Raw genomic sequence first — 19,960 nt, 5'->3', positions numbered from 1 at the left:
TTTGGATCCCGGCAGTTCAAGTTTCCCTGGAAGCCAAGAGGCAGGAGCAGAACACACTGCTGCTGGAGGAAGCAGTGCCTCCCTTAGACTCCCAGCGGCTCACGGTGTGGGCACTGTGCTCTTTGTAGTAGCCCATGAAGAAGGGAATCCCGTTCCTGTCCTGCCAGGAGCAGGAGTGCAAAGAACAGGAGGGAAGAGGAGCAGAAAGGAGCAGAGAGAGGCTGCTGCGGCAGAGGTTGCAGCGGGCGTGGGGCATGGATGCCATCTGCTGGAACCGCTCTGCAGCCGCCGCCACAGCTCCAGCAGCGCCCTGCCACGGCCCCCAGCAGCCCCCAGCAGCCCCCCAGGGCACAGGGCCCCCAGCAGCACCCCCAGCACCGCGCCCGCTGCCGGGCCCGGCGGGTGTGCAGCCCCCCGTGGCAGAGGGGCACCGACCAGCCCCCACTGCCTGGACCCTGCTCTCGCAGCGGGGCGAAGGGGGAGCATCGAACCTGCTTCATGGGAATGGCCCGCCCGCTGCCAATACTGTCCGCTTTGCACTCCGGCACCTTCTTGTCGCGCTCCGGGTCCGCGCCCTTCCGAGACTGGAAGAGAAGAGACAGCGGCGGTTAGAGCTGGGCGCAGAGAGCGGAACGCACGGTCCCCTGTCCCCAGCAGGCTCCAGGCCAGACCACTCTGCTCTCCCCCAGGCCAGCTCTCCCAGCACCCGGCCCCTCTAGGGACACTCGGGACACTCCAGCCCAGCCCCCCAGCAAGCTCTCCTCTCCCCCCACTGCAAGCAGAGCTGTCCTCCTCCTGGCAGAGCGGGGCTGCGTGGGCCCCCCCTCCCGTGGGGCACACAGGACATGGCGACAGACAGAAATGGCATGGGATGCAGGTGGAGCATGGATGGAAGCAGGAGAGGGTCAGGCAGTGAAGGAACTCACACCTCTACTAATCCAACAGATTTATTCTGGTAACACACTTGCACCATACAAAGTAGCACAGGTCACCGGGCAGATACCAGCCCCTTACAAAAGAGCATGGACAATAAATATCTACCACACGTCTAGAGCGGCGAGAGCGGGACCCACCAGCGCCCGAGGGCCGCGGGGAGAGCAAACTCTGATAAATACAATATGAAATTTACAGTCTGTTGAGCAGAACTCATTCAAAGTGCTTAGGACAGAGGGAAATATCAAGTCATACATGGCATGGAGCACAACCAATACATTCAGAATCACAACAATGGCAGGAGGCAGCGGCAGCGTCTCTCTGGAGCGTCCTACACACCCCCTCAGTCCAGGAGGGCCCCGTGTGCTTTGGATCAGAAAGGGATACGAGCCCCGCGCGCCTGGGACACCGATTCACCAGATTTTGGGCCCAGAACCAAACAAAGAGATCGAAAGAGAAGAAAACTAAAGAGACACAGATGGCTGCTCGGCTGCGAGGAGAAGAGGAGAAGGAGCAGGAGTCCATGCAGGCTGCAGAGGTGCAGGAGGGAAGAAGGAGCGGAGCGCTAGCGGCAGGCGCTGCAGCGGCTCCCGCAGGCAGCAGCAAAGCGTCTTTTGGCCCATCCAGCTCCATGCGCGGCTGTCGCCCGGTCCCGGTGTGTCTGCAGGTCTTCCCATCCCAGGAGGGTCGTCCGCCTGGCATCCCCGAGAAAGGGCAGTGCCTAGACAGCATCCAGCAGGCCCAGAAATGTCCCAGCTTAAAGTGCAGGCGCAGGCCGTCTCAGCGCTTCCTAGACTTTACATTGGGGGGATTTAAAAGGCTCCTGCGTGTCTCCGAGGGGGGGACCCATGCTGGCTGGAGGGCGGGCGAGCCTCTAATCTTAGATCAATCCCAGTGCCCATCCCTTATCCGGCCCTGGAGAGGCAATGAAAAGTGAGAGAATTTGTACAGAGGTGCCGTGTGTAACCACCTGGATCTTCTAATTTGGAAGGAGTTGGAAAGGCCTTTTTGTTGATGAAAAGTTGGAAACAGTGGCACATATCTGCAAATATCGAAAGAATAAAGAGTTTGGCAAGTTATACTCAGAACACGGACACGAGTCTGTCAGTGATGGGTGCCAGCGGACAGCACGGACAGGCCACGGAGTGGGCGCCGGCGGCAGCAGCAGTCGGGGCTGGGGCTGGGGACAGGAGTGGGTGGGCGCCTCGAGGCGCGGTTGGGCGCAGAGTTTGTCTCCATCTGGAGCTCTGGGGCACGCAGACCCCACAAAGGGGAATGCGATCCAGTGGGGAGTGGGAGGGAAGCAGGAGAGGAGCCAGAGCAGGAGAGAGGAGAAGGAGGGTAGAAGAAGAGAGGAGAAGAGTAGAAGAGGAGAGGAGGAGGAAGAGAAGGAGGAGAACGGGGAGGATGGGGAGGAAAGGAGAAGGAGGAGAGGAGAAGAGGAGCAAAGGAGTCAGGCATAGCTCAGGACTGGGGCTGCAGCAGCTCCCAGAGCTGGGCCGAGCACTGCACCTCGGGAAGGCCTGTGCCCACCTGGGGACCCTATAAGGACAAAGGCTGCTGGCTACACCTGCGCTGCCTGCCTGGGAAAAGCTAGTGGCAGAAAACAGCCTGCCCTCTCCTTCCCCTCCTGCCCTTCCTGGTCCTGTCCCACTGTGGGTGGTGTCGGGAGCTGCTGCTGCTGCCACGACCAGATGGGTGAAGACGTCAACGTGAGCCATGGATGTGCACCAGCACACGAGCAAGCAGGTGAGGTGAGCCCCAGCCCCACGGCGAGTGAGCACAGGTGAGCCCGTGGCGGAGAGCAAGCGTGAGCCCAGGATGAGAGAGCGCCTGAGAGCCCCACACGCATGATGACATCCACAGCGAACAAGCGCAAGCCCCGCAGCAAGCCGCCCTCCTCCTCCCCCAAGCGTGTGCCCACCCCAGAGAGCGAGCACGGGGCTCCAGAGAGCGTGAACGCGAGCCGGCGGCGAGTCCAGAGGCATCGGCGAGCAGCACGGGTGCTGGCACAGCGCGAGCGCCCGCGCCGGCACGGCAGCAAGCACGGCGAGAGAACGGCGGGGCCCGGGGCAGGCACCCGCCAGCGCTGCGTGCACGGGGAGCGTGGGCTTGGACACGCGACAGCTACCGGGCATTCCGGAGGGCACAGCACGGGGAAGGCAGCGAGGGAACAACCATGCGCTGGCAGGAAGGGGTGGGGAGCACAGCCCAGCCGCCAACAGCACACAAACAGGGTGAGCGTGGGCCTGGGGCAGGCACAGAGAGGTGGGGAGCATGAGATGCAGCTGGGGGAATGCACGGACTATTTGGGAGGTCAGCGCAGAAGCTGCCACGATGTCAGAAGCCAAGGGAGATGGGCACATTCCAGCACGAGGAGTGGGGAACCTGGGATGCCAATGGTGCAGTGACAGGAACGGGGCACAGGACACTGAATTTGCGTGGTCTGGGCTCAGAGCAATAGCGGCTGGTCACAAGGGTGACACAGTACAACAGGTACAATGGCTTTGCTGTGGCTGGTTCCACAAACAGCAGACACAGTGTGCTGAGCAATGGTGGCTGGAAAGCACATTGAGATGGGGAGAGGATCAAGGCCGGAGCCTGCACATGTACACAGGGAACGGAGGCTACACCTGCACTAGACAGGGGACTGGAACACGTGTGTGCTCACAGTGAGGGGACACTCATGGCTGTGCTCAGAGCAAGGGTGAGTGTGAGGGCAGGACCGTGCACACTGCGTGGACGGCGTGTGCATGGTGTGAGAGCGTGCAGAGAGGCAGGCTGCAAGGCAACCAGCACAGCTGAGGGCTGTAAACGTACCCTGCTCCACCTGGGGCCCACAGCTTTGCTGCCTCCCCTCTGTCTTCCCTCCCTCAACGCCCACAGCAGCTCCCACGTGCGCTGCTCAAGTCACGCAGGATTCAGGAACAGGAGTGAGAGGGGCCCCGTGCCAGGTGCTGAGCTCTGCACAGCACCACTGGCACAGCATCACTAGCACCCAACAGGAGGCCTGCCGAGCAGGGGCTCCGTGCCACGCTTGGGGTACGCAGCCCCAAGAGAGGATGAGCAGAGTCACTGGTGCTGTGCACGCACAGCTGCACTCCCTGTAACGAGCAGGAGCTCACACACACTACACACCCACATGAGTGCACCCTGCACACTCCCATGTGTGTGAGGAATCTCCTGCTCCCAGATGCTCCCCATGCACGCCCACTCTGCCTGAGGCAGCCTGCAGCACCACGGTCCCTGCACACGCGGGTCCCTCCCATACACACGCTCCTGCCAGCACAGCACGGGTTACCATGCAGGAGAGCCCAAGGGCTCAGGCTGCCGTGACCCACTCCCCTGCCCTCTCCCCTGCTGAAAACCCACCCCAGAGCTCCGGGGCTCCCTGTGCCTCTTACCGTGAAGATGTTGGAGCGCCGCTTGGACTGCTTGCGGATGGGGGTGGGGGTGTTGGAGGCAGCGATGGTCTCGATCCGCAGCTCCCGCTGGCTGATGCTCGGGGTGGAGGGCACAGAGGAGGAGTAGTCGCTGAAGGCTCCTCCACCGTTGGTGGCCTGGAGGAGGAGACGGATGGTCAGAGAGGTCAGAGACAGGCTACCTGGCGGCACGACTGCAGGAACACCACCTGCCCCACGTGGCCTCGTGCCAGGGCATGGCGTGCCGCGCAGGACTGGGACTGGGTGACATCCAAAAAACCATGGAATCGTTTTGGTTGGAAGGGACCTTAAAGACCATTCAGTTCCAACCCCCTGCCACGGGCAGGGACAACTTCCACTAGACCAGATTGCTTCAAGCCCCATTCAACCTGGTCTTGGAACACTTCCAGGGATGGGGAGCTCACAATTTCTCTGGGCAACCCAGAGAGACATCTACTGCCAGGCACTGCTCCTGCTCAACAGAGGGGCTTGGGAAGCCTTTCACCTCTTTCTGCTCTAGTGTTTTCATCAGTAAAATGTTCAAGTCCTGAAATCAAAGAGAAGGGCAGCAAATGGCCAGAGAAACCCACCTGAAGCCCTTCCAAACATAGATGTAGAACAAGGCCTGAGGCAGCAGGGTCCCACGTAGCTGTGCCCAGCAGAGGGGCACAGCTAGGGCACCTCCACCTGCTCCCAGAACACAGGATCAGGGTCACTCTCCTTGGGCAGTCACTCCCTTCCTCTCCACTGAGCCCCTCAGACATGAGGCTGTGAGGCAGCCCAAAGCTCCAAGTCCCACTCATCCATTCCCATTCCATGAGAACAGCCGAGATGCGAATGGGGATGCGTGTCCCCAGGACTCCAGCCTTCAACTCTCCTGTGTCCTGAAGCACAGAGTGCCACACCCCAAGCTCAACCTCTGTGTGAAACCCATCCATGCTGCTGGTTTGGAGGTCTCTCTAGCAGACCCCAAGGCTGGCACACACCTCCCGTGCCTGCAGACCACCATAGGCATGGCTGCGGTGGCCTGTGCCTGGGAACACAAGGGGCTTCACCAACACCTCGCTGGACTTCACGGCAAGAGGAAGATCCAACCACACAACCAAGTCACCAACACATCTCTTCCAGACAAGGCTGCTCACTCAAGTGTGGGCAGCCACTGGACAGGGGCTTAGGGACACCCCAGAAACAATACTGGCACGGAGGCATTCCAGGTTTGCAGCCCAGGACATCTCACTATGACAGGCACATGGCAGCTCTGAACAGTATTTCAGAAACACATGGAGGAGCTGCCCCTACAAGGGCGGGTGAGCTCCAGCGCCCCAGAAGGGGCAGCCCGCCTCCTCCCAGCTCCACACTCACAGAGTGGTGGCATCAACAGCCCAGTGACTTCCTCCATCCCGCCTACACTCTGAGCAGGAGTGGAGCCCATGCAGGGTGATGATCTGCTGAAGGGGCTCTGCAGGAGACCCCCATCCCCAGTGGGATCAGAGCCTTATTCTGAGACAAGCAGTTGAGAGAAGTGTGAAAGGGGCTGCACAGGCAGAGCAGTGACCATGACCCACAGCCCTGTCTCAGAGAGAGGTGCAACCTTCACCCAAGCCATGGATCCCCTCATCTTTAACAAGAGATATGGGAGAAGACACACAATGAGAATTTAAGAGAGGAAAAGCCACCCAAGCAGCGTTTCAGGTTCCTCCTCACGAAGGCAGACCAAGGAAAGGAATTCCATGCTGTGAGCACGTGGATGGCTCAGACCATCCCAGCCTATCTGGAAACAGGAACATTTCTGGAGTCCCGAAACACAGGACAAGAGGGAACATGGCCTGGTTGTGCTTTTCCACAAGTACAAGAGGCTGGGAACTTTGTCCAGTTCGCCTGGGAGCTCCTCTGCAGGGTGAGGAACCCTGTGCTGGACAAGAAGGCTCTGCTGCCAAGTCCCAGGGAAGGGGGGACCACCAGGGACACAAAGGGGTGAAGCAACATGTCACCTGCCAGTGGCTTCTGCACCTTCAACAGAGAGAGCTCCTGTCAACCTCGGGTCCAACGCCCACAGAGGAGTTCCGCAGGTGCTGTGAGGAGAAGAGCTGCAGAAAGCCAGGGCCAGCGAGTCACACATGCGCAGTCTGTGTTTAACTGGCTCATCACGTGTGAACTAGGTCAAAGGAAGTGAAATATTCCTATGCTAGGAAGAGTAGGAGGATGCTGCAGCACAGACAACCTGCCACATGGAACAGTGAGCTGGGCATGGCTGTTCCTCCAAGACCAGCTCCTGGCCATGCCTGGCATGTCTCGGTGACCTTGGCTGCACGTTCACGATGCTGTGACTGTGGAGAGGAGCCAGTTCCGAGGAGGCTGCAGAGTCTGAGCTCCTGACAGAGCAGCTGGAACAAACTCTGTGGGCTGCAGGTGATGGACACTGAAGCATCAAGGAAGAAATTTTGCTACACCCTGGTTTATATTTTACTTACTCCCTGCAGTCCTGTGAGTCATTTCTGTCTGGCCAGAATAACTTTCCTTAGCCTGTAAGTCTGCCTGGTGCTGGAGCCAAGGTTATTGTCCTTGAGTGATGAAGGACACTGGCCTTTGAGCCTCCCATGTCCCACAGACCAAACCTCAGGAAGGGCTCTGGGGCTGGAGGATGGCTCACATCAGGCTATGAAGGCAAGCTGCCACAAGTGTGGGGGCAGAGGAGAAAGTCCTTCAAAGATAGCGAGAGGCTCTGGCAATCCTGAGCCAATCCTGAGCTCTGCTGGAGCAGGGAGCTCCCTAAATTCCATGGGATCTAGGGACACAGGACAAATCTCAGGGATGTGGGAGAACAAGATGACAGGTCTGGAGCAGTACCACGTGTCTGCTATTGTCAGATACTTTGTTAGTGGACCTGAAAAACAACCTGTGGTCACCACTGGAATCTGAGACCACAGTGGGAACTGGAAACTTGGTAAATGCCTGTGGGACAAATCCTTCCCATTAGTGTGTAACTGGTGGAAGAGCATCAGCAGCCCAAGGGTGCCTGGGAAGGGCAGAACTCAGCTGGAGTTCAGGGCAGTGATTCCTGGCGTAACAAGGCCTGAGGCGGAACAAGGAGTTTGGGAAGGGCTCTGAGTGCAAGAGCACAGACAAACAATAAACACCAACCCGGGGTCTGCGGGAAGAAGGGAGAAGCCAGAGCAGCATAAGGATGATGGAAAGTGGGCACCATGAGCCGAGCAGGCAGCGGGACACGGGCTTCCATGAGGAAATGCCAACGCCTGCCGCTGCAGCTCCCGAACTCTGACGGAACGTGCCGCAGTAGGCCAGTGAGCGCTGTTACCAGCTCAGGTGAGCTGCCCCTGGGGCTTCATTTCACTTGCAAACTTTGGTTTTCCACCTCTTTCATCTGATCTCTCCCTGAAGCCTGGATGAAGGCCCTCCCAGTGCCCCCCAAGAGCCTGTGCAGGAAGGCAAACCGAGGCCATTGGAGAAGAGCCATCATACTGGGCAGCCCAGAGCACGGCAGGGATGGCAGCAGCTCCCAAGGCCCAGGGGGGCACCCAATTCCCTCCACCAACCTGTCAGGTACCTGCATGGGGTACCTGTGTTACCTCCTGCCAGCTGCTGGGAACCAGTTTCCTGGCAGAAAGACAAACTGTCATCCCACAGCAAACACAAAACTGACTCACCCACAGCCTGGGGAACTCCCAAAGGCATCCCAGAGGCCCTGAAGAAAGACTGAGAATGGGGCAGCAAAACTGAGGAAATCAGGTAGAACAACTCTGCAGGTGTTGCAAGCACCCACTGGCCCGAGAAACTCCCATCCCCTCCCTGTAGGCAAGGGCCAGGAGCTGCCAGGAGGGAGCAAGGTGGGAGTCGGGGCCAAGTGAGGAGTGGGATTCCCAAACCCATCCAACCTGCTCACTCAGCAATAGCTGCAGGCAAGATACAGAGAGGAGAGCCCAAGGCAGCTGGCAAGAGCTTTCCCTGGGGCTGGTTCTGGGGAACACCCAGGTGCCTGCTCCAGCAGGTGCAGACCCACACCCCTCAAGCTGCGGGGAAGGCCAAAGGGACAGATCTGTGTCCCCAAGGGAATGCAGGACTCCAGGGCTAGCCCTGGCTCCTGCCATTCCAGACTGATGCTGAGCACAGTAGCCAGGGTCAGGGACCCACCGAGCACACCTAGTGACTCATGAGAGCTGGTGGAAAACCCTGACCAGGGTTGACCTGCTCCTACAGCTCCCTTTCCCTCCCCATGGATGGAGCAACATCCTCCAGGCATTGCTGCAGAGTAAGAGAAAAAACCCCAAACTCCCAAAGGCAGAAATGGAGGCAGGGCCTTTGGCTGGTTCCCAAGACCATCATGTACTGTGCAAGGAGACCAGGACACATCCACAGCACCACTGTCTCAGGAGAAGGGAATCCTCCAGACAGATGGGTAACCAGGAGTCCCTCCTGTCCCAGTAACCACGCTGGACTGGTCCAACTGACAGACCAGACAAGTAGTGGCCATGTCCAAAAAAGTTTGTTTGGCTCAGCCAGCAGTGTCAAGCTACTTCCAGAAGAGTTGTTCCCTCTTCTGGAAGTTGTTCTTTTGTTCTCCAGAACAAGAGAAGGGGCAGGGCTGGGTCCTAGCTCCTACCTACCATAAGAAGCCCTTTGTGGGGGACTCCTTGTTCCCATTCCAAGAAAAGTGCCTTCTCAGCTGGCAGCTCCAGAGGACAGCACTGTCCCCACAGTATGGGCCAGAGCAGTACTGCCAATCCCAGTTCCAGGGGCTCCTCCTGACCCTAAATGCCAATCCTGTTGTTCCAGGGCCTCCTCCTGACCCCCAAATGCCAGTCCCACTGCTCCAGGGACTCCTCCTGCCCCGCCCCAGGCAGTACTGGAAGGGAAGGGGATCCTTCAGTCCCAAGTGCATGTCTCACCTGTACACACTGATACCTGAGGCACAAGGCAAAGCTCCTAATTGTGTTTTTTGTCTAGCTTCTCTCCACCTCATCACCATGTTAAGTCCTGTGCTCCTAAACTCTTCCTTGAGAGCCTTTTTCTGGTTTTCCCTGTGCCAGTTACTGCTCTTTGACTTGCAAAAGCAAATGAGAAACCCCGGTGAGAGCCCCCAGGCCCTCAGGTATGACAGAGTTCAGCACAGCTCCACAAACACCTTGTCACCCTCCCATTGGTCCCTCCTGGCAGGGCGAGCCTATCCACCCCCTCCCAGAGCTGCCCCACCATGTCCTGCAGGGCCAGGAGCAGGGCACACAGGACACTGCTCCCCAGTAGCCACCTGGGCACGGTGCCCTCCCACGGGGGCAGCCTGAGCACACACCTGAGCGTGTGGGCTGCTCTGCCCAGCTCCCTTTCACAACCATCAGTTATGGGCGATTTTGTTTCCCAAAGCCACTTGGATTTTCCCCGAGGACAGTGGGGAGCAGCTCCAGAACCTCACTTCTGAGACCATGCAAGAACAGGCAAACACTTCACGGCATTTTAGGATCACTCACCGTTGCTTCACTATTTTTAGAAGTGTCCTTAGTAATGGGGAAGAGACATGCAAACACCAGGGGCAAAGACTGCTGCACGGGTCACTGGCACCGAGAGGGTTTGTGATGGGACCACACAAGAGCCAGGAACACAAAGTGACTTTGGTCACCCTTGTGGGGCCCAGGTTTGCCGGGGCAGGGGTCACTGGGCAGGCACAGAGCAGGTCTGGGGAAGGGCACAGGCCACCAAGCAATCCGTGCGAGCTGCACGCTGCGTTACTTCCCTTCACAGCTCTGCTTCCCACCACAGCTCCCTACGTCCCTCCAGCCAAGCCAGGAGCACAGCAAGGTACAGAGAGCAAAGGTCTGTCCCCGAGCAGGCAGCCAGAATTCACCTCTACACAGACGTCGTCTGCAAGCCGTGCTGAGAGGTGCTCTGTGGGAAGGAAAGGAGAGGAAAGCAGGGACGGCTCTGAGCAAGCTCCTCACAAAGCTCATGACATGCAGTTAGAAAATTCTTCCAAAATTTGCTTCCCCGCAGCCAGTCCTAAATCCACCCCTTTTGTACAGTGCTGCCTTTCTTTAAGGAGCTCTTTGATGTCACACCTGTGTACTTTAGGTCAGGTTTGGCCTATCTCTGCACTCATTCCTCAGCTACACCAGTCAAGTGCTTACTTTCCTCCTGTGTTGGGGTCTCTTCCCTCCCAGACGTTTTTGCTATCCTTCAGGTCCCAAGCACAGTCACTTGAGTGACTGGATTCCAGCAGGGGAGCCCGGGGGTCTGGCAGCCCCATCCCTCGCACAAGGAACGCTTTTCAGCTTCACAGCAAACACGCTGCCTGCCTGACACAGCCAGTGCCAATGACACGGATTTACTGGGACTCTCCCCATGCTCTGGACATGGAAGAAAACACTAAACTAGTGTCCAGCTCCCCTGAGAAATGCTGACCTTGGCCAGCAGCCTCTTGCTTCCCTTCCAGCACAGGTGGCCTCTCCTTCCCAACCAGGCTCAAACTGTACACAATTTGCTAATAAAACCCTCAAATTACCAGAGACACTCAAATCTGTGTTTTCCTTGGACTTTGCTCTCCACCTTGGATGTCTCCCATTGAACTTGTCCCCACCTTTCTGGACACAAGCACACTCTGACAGAACCTGGCTTTGCAGCTTTCCCCAGCAGCCCATCCACCTGCACACAGACTTTACCTGAACTTGCTGGTATCCAGGTGACCTGGAGCACCAGGAAGGTGGCACAGGGCTCTGCAAAAACCTGCACTCACCTACCTGCAATCTAGATTTAGAAGCCTCTACAATCAGGTAGGCTGCAGATATGGCTCAGGTCTGTGCAGGGACAGGCTCCTGTGGTGGGGGCTCAGGAGTCCTCCCAGGGCTAGGAGGCTCTGACACACCCAGAGCTTCAAAGGCAACAATCCCTTAAGGAAAACCCATCAGCTACATGTGCTGTCCCTCAGTCAGCGCAGATTTCCTGCAGTCCCTGTCACAGACCCTGTGAATCCATATGCCAGTTGCTGCAGAGATGGAATCTGTTGCCTTGAGTGCCCTGGGGAGCAATGGAGCCCAGGATCTCTCCTTTCTTCCTCACCAGTCACCCAGCCAGCATTTCTGTGGGCACTGGGAATGTAGGAAAGCTTGAACGCAGTGAGGTGGCTGCCTGAACGATCTCCTCCCCCAGCCCCTCACCATGGAGCCTGTCCTGCCTCAGCTCTGCTCCAGGATCACAGAACATCACCATCCTCCCCGCACCAAGACTTTGCAAACCTTACCAAGAGCACAGAGCCCTTCCTCTGGCAGAGGGGAGGGAACCTCCTTCCCTGTTCTGCTCCTGCAGCTCATCACTGAACCCACCTGTCCACAGGTACACCCCCTCAGAAGCCCTCAGATGCATGTGCACGTAGGCCATCAGCTCTCCGAGTCGGGGGGAGGCAGGAGCTGAGCAGCTGTGCCCGCCCAGCTGGGGCAGCCAGAGCAGCCCCTGCCACAGAGCCCTGTGCTGCCCAAGAGCTCCCACACACAGCTCTGCTGCCTGCCTGCCAAAGTACCACGAGCCAAACCCAAAGGGTTAGGCATGAAACTTGACCTCAGGGCAAGCCTCAAACTGTCACACGCCCATAAAATCATGGAGCACTTTGGGTTGGAAAGGACCTCCAAGTACATCTCATTCCACCGCCTGCCATGGGCAGGGACACCTTCCACTAGACCTGGCTGCTCCAAGCCCCACTGCTCCAAGCTGGCCTGGGACATTCCCAGGGAAGGGGCAGCCACCGCTGCCCTGGGCCATGGAAGAAGCAGCAGGGCGACACCACTCTGCTCTTCCAAAGAGCCAGCCCAGAGCAGCGGTACGAGTCTAAGCTGAACTGCTGGCTACTGAGCTGAGGGTGTGGACAGCACAAGAGGTCCTTGGCTTTCCCCGTTCCCATTCCCCACCTGGTTGATGTGGACAGAAGGAATGGAGGCTGCGGACACAGATGAGTGGCTGGGTGAGTTGGGCAGGGACTTGCAGGGGCCGATGGACAGCTGGTGCTTCTTCCGGAGAGCCACCACCTTCTGAGCCACTGGAAAAGGGAGAAAGGGACAGGGTCAGCCTTCAGAAAGCAGTTTCCACCCCCACAGATTTCTGGAGGGTTTCAGGGAGAGCCAGGCCCTTCCCCTGACTGATGTGCTGCCTGCACTGCTCAGGCTGAGTCCCCAGAGGATCTCCACCTGCCCTCTCGGGCATCACACAGAACAGCAACTTCCCACGGACACCACGAGCCCGGGCCTGCTGCAGGAGAACCCCTGGGCAGTCCATCACCTCTCAGTCACCCTGCACGGCAACTCCAGGAGCCAAGTACTGGACTGAACTGCCTGGGCAAACGCCACCTCCATCAGTCTGGGCCTTGTGGGTCTGTGAAGGGACACCCTGAGGGGTTCTCTGTAGAATCCTTGGTGGGTCACTAGGGACCTTTGCATGCACCTCCTCTGTGCAGACTTGCAGCACTGGGTTTGCTTTGAAACGCTGAGTGATGCTCAGGTGCTGGTGCTCACAGTGACACTGGGCAGTGGGGCTGCTCAGGCTCTGCGGGCAGGGCACACTTCTCTGGTAGTACAGCACAGCTGTGTGTGGCAACCAGAGAAACCGGAACAGACTGGTTTAAGGGATGGCAGAAATTATCCCAGAAAATCTGGCTGATGTTCAGGAAGTAGAAGAGCCTGGGCCCGGCGCGCAGGAAGGGGAAGGTCACCTCAAGGTGCCTCATTTCAGGACTGGGGAGATGTTATCCCTCCAGTGTGGTCTCACTGGCCTCACGGTTAATGCCTCATTAGCAGCAGTGGTATGGGATAACTGACGGGCAGAGCCTCTGCCAGGCCCTGCCAGCCAGCAGTGGCTGAGGGCTGTGTCTGGCTATTTCCTGGCCCCTGGGGGACTGGAGCTCACAGTGTGCTCAGCCAGCACTGGCATGGGAGATGACCCCTGGGCAGGAGATCCAGAGCCTCCCTGGCAGTTCATGCTGGAGCCTGGGCCTGCAGCCCCATGTTTGAGGGGGCCGACGGAGAGCAACAATGCTAACAGCACCCAGCCACAGGTCCTGGGCCATGGAGCCACCGCTGTCCTCTCCTGCCCTCTCCAGTGCTCAGCGCAGAGGAAAGGTGGGACTGTGCACTTGGGATCTGCAGCAGAGCTGAAGCTCAACAAGTCACCCACACCACAGGGCAGCACATCTGCTGACCCTCCTGCACCCTGCAGGACCAGGGCTGGGTCACTCCTCCTCCGCAGGAACATCACCAAGGTGACCATGGCTAGGGGCCCCCTGACCTTTTCTTGGTACAGAAACACCCTCAAAATGAAGCCAAAGAACCGAGGCCCCCCACACCAATGGCTCCTTGCAAACTGTCCTGGCATCTGCCGAATCTGAACCCCAGAATGCTGCAGACAGGAATTGTGAGGGTAACCCTGAGAATAAAGTTCTTTAACCAGACCTCTCTGGAGCCAAGAGGGCAGAAGGCACATTCCATACCAGCCCCCACCTCAGGGGGCTCTGCCATGAGGGGACCAAGCCAACCTTCCCTCAGGGCAGGCCTACCTCAGGGAGTCCTGGAGCTGACCAGACACTGCAGGACACAGCCCAGCCTAGGGCACTGTCCCTGCCTGTGCCAGGGCCACCACCTGGCAAGACCTGGCAATACCAAGATCCCATCCTCTCACTGCAGAAGTCCCTGTGACATCTGTGGACTTGGGAAGGATGGAGGAGCACAATTCCCAAAAAGCAAGCAGCACCTCCAGGGGGAATTCTGCCAGGACATGAGAAACCAGCAAGGAGGAAGTGACCCCTGTTGTCCGGCCAGGTGTCCTTCTCACGGTGACCTTCAGCAGCCTGACTGCCCAGACACAGCCTCGGCCACAAAACCCCAACACCATCAGGCACACCCTGCACCGAGCTCAGAGCACACACAGCACAGCTCAAGCACACACAGCTCCAGGCCACACACCGGACACCAAGACCCGCTCTGAGGAACAGGGTCTCTGCTGCTCCTGCCTGAGCTGGCACAACAGCCAGGGCCACCCAGCTCTTGGAGAATCCCTGTGCAGTTGCTGAAGATGGAGACACCAGTTTTTCTGTCTTGGAGCATCCCCCACTCTCTGCAGCACCACGTGCATGTGTGGGAAGAGCTGTCTGTGAACACCAAGGGGCAGGGTGGTCACTCCCTCAGGCTCTCGTGCCAGCACACTGACCTGCTCCCCAAAAAGGTCAGCAGCCACTGGGTGTGACCCAGGACAGTGGCAGGGAAGGGCTCTCTAGAAACAGAGGTGCAGCACACACTCCACCCAGCACAGGCAAGCACACAACCTCAGCTCTGAAAGCAGCTCTTCAAGCTCCTGCTGTGGGAAGTGGACATCCTTCCCAGCCTGCCCGGGGTAGGTCTGCTGGGATCCGGGGTGGCAACTTGTGTGGAAGGAGTCATATAAAGACAAGTCTGATGGAAACTGGATTGCCATGTGAGGAAAGGTCTTCACAGAGTCTGTGACTGCCAGGACTCCACAAGATCCCAAACCAGCTGCACCAGGATCCACCAGCTGCCAAACAAGCTGCACCATGACCCACCAGTGCTCACTAGGAAGAAGTGCTTACCCACTCCAGAAACACCTCATCCCATCAGCTTCAGGCCATTCCCCCTTGTACTGTCACTAGAGGGAACACACAATCTCCTCCAGGGTAAGCTCACAGTTAATTTAAGCAGACTGCAAACCCCCAGGAGATGGTGCAGGTTCCCTGTGCCCCTCAGCATCACTGTGCTGCAGACCCTCTCCAAGCCCAAGCAGGAATGCTCTCTCACACTGTTCCCGTGAGGAACAGCTGCCCCACCCAGCTGTCCAGGTGCTGCTTTCCTACTCCAAGGGCAGCACAAACTCCTCTGTGAGGAGGAGCTGCCCTGACGTGGCTGCAGTTACCGTCCTGGAAGACCCTCTCCACGTTCAGGCCGTAGGTAGCGCAGGTCTCGTAGTACGTGCAGCGCTTCAAATCGTTGGAGAGCTTCCGTGCCCGGGAGTCGTCGATGACGCGCGGGTTGGTGGCACTGATTGCATCTGCAAACCAAAGGGACAGGAGGCTGAAAGGCAAGGACCCTGTCCCACCCAGCCACAGGTCCCATGACACTTCTGGCCTCCCTCCCTCTCTTCACACAGAGGAACCACTCCGTAGCATTGTCCCAGAAATGCCTGTGATCACAAAGTCCCACGTTTGTAGAAAAATGGATGAATCTCTGTAAATGAATCTGACTCAATTTCCCAAACCACCCAGCCACTGACATTTCAGCAAAACAGAGGCAGAACACCTCTGAGAGGTGTGAGGACTAAGGCCAGGCAGCCCCAGCTGCCAAATAAAACGGATTTGTTAGTCTCCAGCATTTTAGGGCTCATGACCAACCCCTACATGTTAAAGAATCCAAGGGAGAAATCCTCCTGGTTTAACGAGAAAGTCGACTCTGCTGAGATGTCTCTGCAGCCAAGGAATTCCTGGACAGCTCTAAAACACAGGATTGATTTGTATCCTACATAGCCACCAAGTGCTTGCCTGTTTTGGAAAAACTTCCTTCCTAAGAGGAATCCAACTCCTTAAAGACAAGCCAGGGACAAGCGGGGGCTGCGAACAAACCTTTTCAGGTAGGAGAAGTAGGACCTGCACTGTGAGGAAGGTCCAGTTCTCCAGACGGCTGTGTGCTGTACCAAGGCCAGGAATTCACCTGGTTCTGTGTCTGGGACAACAATGGTCACCACTCTGTTACCTGTCCCACTCCTGCACCTCCACAGTGCATGCTGCCACCTCATTCCTGAGCCAAGATCATTCAGTCCCAAAATTCATTCCATGATCTCTAAATATCCAAAGTTTAACAACTTAGTTCTGCTTTTAATATGAGGATCTGGAGCAGACCCCCTGTGACTGCCACCCACCACTCCTGCCTATCTTCCTGGCCTCAGAGCTTCTTCCTGGCCAGGAACAGGTCACACAGAGCTCAGGAACTGTACTGCCAGGACAGTTTTACCCTACATCCATGTCCTGCTCCTGCTCTCTACTCTCTACTGTCACACAGAAAACTCTTCACCCCAGGCTCCCACCTGCCTGCGCTGGCAGAGCTGGGGGAGGCAGCACCAGGGTAATATGCCATTTCCAAGAGGAAAGTGGCTCCATGGAATGAGGCCGCTCCCTGTGGGGAAGCTGAGATGGCGTGAGCAGGAACTCCCTCCTCAGGGCTGGGCTGGGCCTCAGCACCGTCCCTCAGCCCCACGTAGGGCTCACAGAGCAGGACGCCCCCGAGCTCACGGGGCCAGCGGGACGCGGCACCAGCGCTCCCGCCCGAGGCTGGGGAGGGGAAGCCAGGCGCCGTTCTCACCCTGTGTGCCCACCAGCACCATCGGCACCTCCGCCGTGTTCCGGTAGCTGCAGAGCCGCAGGTAGTAGTTGTAGACGGTCTGGAAGCTGATCTCATCCTCCAGGCTGAAGACAAACACCACTGCATCGACCCAGGCAGCAAACTGAAGAGACGCGGCAGGATTACAGCGCGGACGAGCAGCCGGGGACCCGGGCCCGGGGCAGCCAGCACGAGCAGCCACGCACCGGGCTCAGCCAGCACCACCTCCCCCGGCCCCTCCACCAGGATGGCTGGGAAGGGACCACAGGGAGGACAGGTCTCCTACCTGCAGTTCAGGGGGGCCCCCTTCATCTCGAATCAGCAGCAAGTAGCTCTGACCATCCACCACGATCTCCTTCTTAAACCGGCCACCTTGGGGAGCAAAGCTGCCGGTCAGTAAGGGGGGTGAAAGCAGGGGACACCCCAAACGAGGGCCGGGGGAGCTGCAGAGCCCCATGGCAGTGGAGGAGGTGCAGGGACTGGGATCACCTTCTGCACCACGGAGAGGAGTGATCCCAGCCCATCCCCAGGCACCCTGGGAACCAGACCTTACCCTCTGGAGACTCCTCCTGCACGTAGGTGCCGGTCAGGTAGCGGTGCACCAGGGCCGACTTGCCACTGGACAGGTTCCCCACGATGCCCTGGAACAGATGCACGTGTCACCCGTGTGCCCAGCACGTGTCCTTGTACATGAGGCCACCCCGTGAGGTGACAGCACCAGTGCTGGGGCACACTGATGAGAGGCAGAGGTGTCCCTGAGAGGACACAGGGATGGCGTGACCCAGCCCAGTATTCGGTGGGAGGCCGGGGGACTGACTGGGCTCAGTCAGGCAGAGAGCAGCTGAGACTGGGGCACAGCCACCTGGACAGAGGGCACTGAGTCCTCTCATCCTCGCCTGAACAGGCACAGCCCTGTCAGAGCCACATCAGCTCTTCCACATCAGAGCCCTTCTGCTCCTCAGGGAACACTTGCCATCCCAAGTCAATTCAGAAGGACAAAAACCTTTTCTCCCAGCCCGCACATCCCCAGTTTTGGGGTGCTGCAGCTCTGGACAGCAGCTGCCAGTAGAAGGGGAGCCGAGACCAGCTCCATTGGGTGCGGGCCCAGCGTGTGCTCACGCCTGAGGCACCAGCACCACATCACCACTACGTGCATCTCCCAGCAGAGCTGATGGTGCCGCCCACACGGAAACACCCAGCACCAGTGTTCAACCAAACCACAGGAGAAAGCTACTGAGCACCGAAGGCTACTGGGTGGAAGCACATCTGACTGCAGCACCCTCAGACTGGCTATGAAAGGCAGGTGGGTGACCCAGGATGGGTCAGAGAGCCCAGCCCAGCTCGTTGTCAGTGTCCTCCTGACCCTTTCATGCTGCTTAATTGTGGGACCAGGTCTGTACTGGAGGATCTGGAGCACGAGTCTGATGAAAATTGGCTGAGGGAGGGGCTCAGCCTGGAGAAAAGAAGGCTCAGGGGGAACTTTCTCATTCCACAACTCCTTGACAGGAGGGTGCAGTCAGGTGGGAATTTGGCTCTGCTCCCAATTAACTAACACAGGACAAGAGGTAACATCCTCAAATTGCATCAAGGAAGGTTTAGGTTGGATATCAGGTATCCCTTTTCCACAAAAAAGGAAGGGGTCACCTTCAGCTGGAGGTGAACCAAGTCACTATCCCTGGAAGTGCTCAAAAAATGTGGAAGTGCCACTTGAGGATATAGTTTAGTGGTGAACACGGTGGTGGTGCTGGTTGATGGTTGGACTTGATGATCTTAGAGGGCTTTTCCAGCCTTAATGGTTCTGTGATTTTGTACAACTGCACTCACATGGCCACACCAGTGCCAGAAGATGTGGGGTGAGGAGTGGCTATGAACACTAAAGGTGCCTCTGCCACCATGGAAGTTTACAGCCGAACTTTTCCAGGCACAGGGATGAGCTTGGCGGGTGAGTCACCACCAGGCAGGTTCTCCAGCTCTTAGGCAGGCACTCAAATGCTCCCGCCGCCCTGGGCCAGGCACATGCTCCCCGTGAGAAGCAGGGAGACACCAGCCCCGTGGCTGCCGGCACGCTGCGGCACAGACCGTGCTGGCAGAGCCCAGGACACCACCCTGCCTGCCAGCTCCTCCGGTGCCAGCGGAGCCAGCGCGGGGCAGAAGCAGGGAGCACTGACCTCTGGCTCCCACGGGCACGCCCGGCCGCTCTGAGCACTGCCCCATCTGCCAGCCCTCAGAGCAGCCCAGACCCCGACAGCGCGCTCACACAGTGACAGCACCGAGAGCACGGGCCGGGCTGCAGCCCTGCCCCATCCTGCACCTGCATCACCTGCATCCCCTCGCTGGGCAGGGGCTGCGCCAATGCCGTGCCCATGTCATGGACCAGGGAACAGCCCAGCCTCTGCCCGAGCCCTCCCTGCCACTGCGCTCTGGCCAGGACAACCACGGAACCCCAGAAGGGTCTGTCTTGGGAGGGACCTTAAGCTCATCCAGTTCCACCCCTGCCATGGCAGGGACACCTTCCACTACCCCAGGTTGCTCCAAGCCCCATCCAGCCTGGCCTTGGACACTTCCAGGGATCCAGGGGCAGCTTCTCTGGGCAACCAGTGCCAGGGTCTCACCACTCTCACAGGGAAGAATGCTTTCACAATATTTCATCTAACCCTGCCCTCTGTCCATGGGAAGCCATTCCCCTTTGTCCTGTCACTCCAGGCTCTTGTCACAAGTCCCTCTCCCACTTTCCTGGAGCCCCTTCAGGCACTAGAAGAGGCTCTAGTGTCTCCAGAACCTTCTCTTCTCCAGGCTGAACACCCCCAGCTCTCCCAGCCTGGCTCCAGAGGGGTGTCAGCCCTCAGAGCATCTCCATGGCCTCCTCTGGACTCACTCCAGGGCCATGTCTGTGTTTTGCTGGGGGCCCCTGACACGGACACAGCACTCTAGGTGGGAGAACTACAGAAGGTCTCACAGAAGGAACTCTGGAGAGCCCAGCTGTGTGCAGACAGCTCAGGCTGCAGTGCCAGGTTGGCCACGGCTCCTCTGCCAACGGAGTGGCTCCGAGGCCGCCCAGCAGCAAGGGTGCCATACCACACCAAAGATAAACACTCCAATGCCATTTAGCTCTAAAGCTTGGACAGAGGCTGCACTTACACTTTGTCTGCACATAGCACAAACCCTGACCTGCATCTCACCAAAATCTTGCTGCTCTGCCGTGTCCTTCAGCTCACCTGGAGCTTCAAACCAGCCACAGAA

At 58.2% G+C, this 19,960-nt stretch overlaps 1 protein-coding gene across 3 annotated transcripts in view; it reads right to left on the bottom strand.

Annotated features, from left to right (window-relative positions):
- The window catches only part of AGAP3 (ArfGAP with GTPase domain, ankyrin repeat and PH domain 3), a 107,698-nt gene that overhangs the window by 45,801 nt on the left and 41,937 nt on the right, over positions 1-19,960 (bottom strand). For 2 of the 3 annotated variants that reach the window (XM_068176982.1, XM_068176971.1), the window contains exons 3-9: positions 17,274-17,361; positions 17,007-17,092; positions 16,703-16,844; positions 15,264-15,398; positions 12,260-12,387; positions 4,338-4,493; positions 492-584 (exon numbers count right to left, since the gene is read on the bottom strand). In XM_068176982.1, coding sequence (XP_068033083.1) covers positions 492-584; positions 4,338-4,493; positions 12,260-12,387; positions 15,264-15,398; positions 16,703-16,844; positions 17,007-17,092; positions 17,274-17,361 — 828 coding nt within the window. Of the gene's footprint in view, positions 1-491; positions 585-1,835; positions 1,976-4,337; positions 4,494-12,259; positions 12,388-15,263; positions 15,399-16,702; positions 16,845-17,006; positions 17,093-17,273; positions 17,362-19,960 lie in introns of those variants that run through there. The other variant, XM_068176987.1, reaches the window with a different exon arrangement.

Source organism: Anomalospiza imberbis, chromosome 1 (assembly GCF_031753505.1).
Source record: "Anomalospiza imberbis isolate Cuckoo-Finch-1a 21T00152 chromosome 1, ASM3175350v1, whole genome shotgun sequence".
Taxonomy (NCBI): domain Eukaryota; kingdom Metazoa; phylum Chordata; class Aves; order Passeriformes; family Viduidae; genus Anomalospiza; species Anomalospiza imberbis.
Note: the sequence above shows the minus strand (reverse complement) of the source record. Positions and strands in the feature narration are given on the sequence as shown.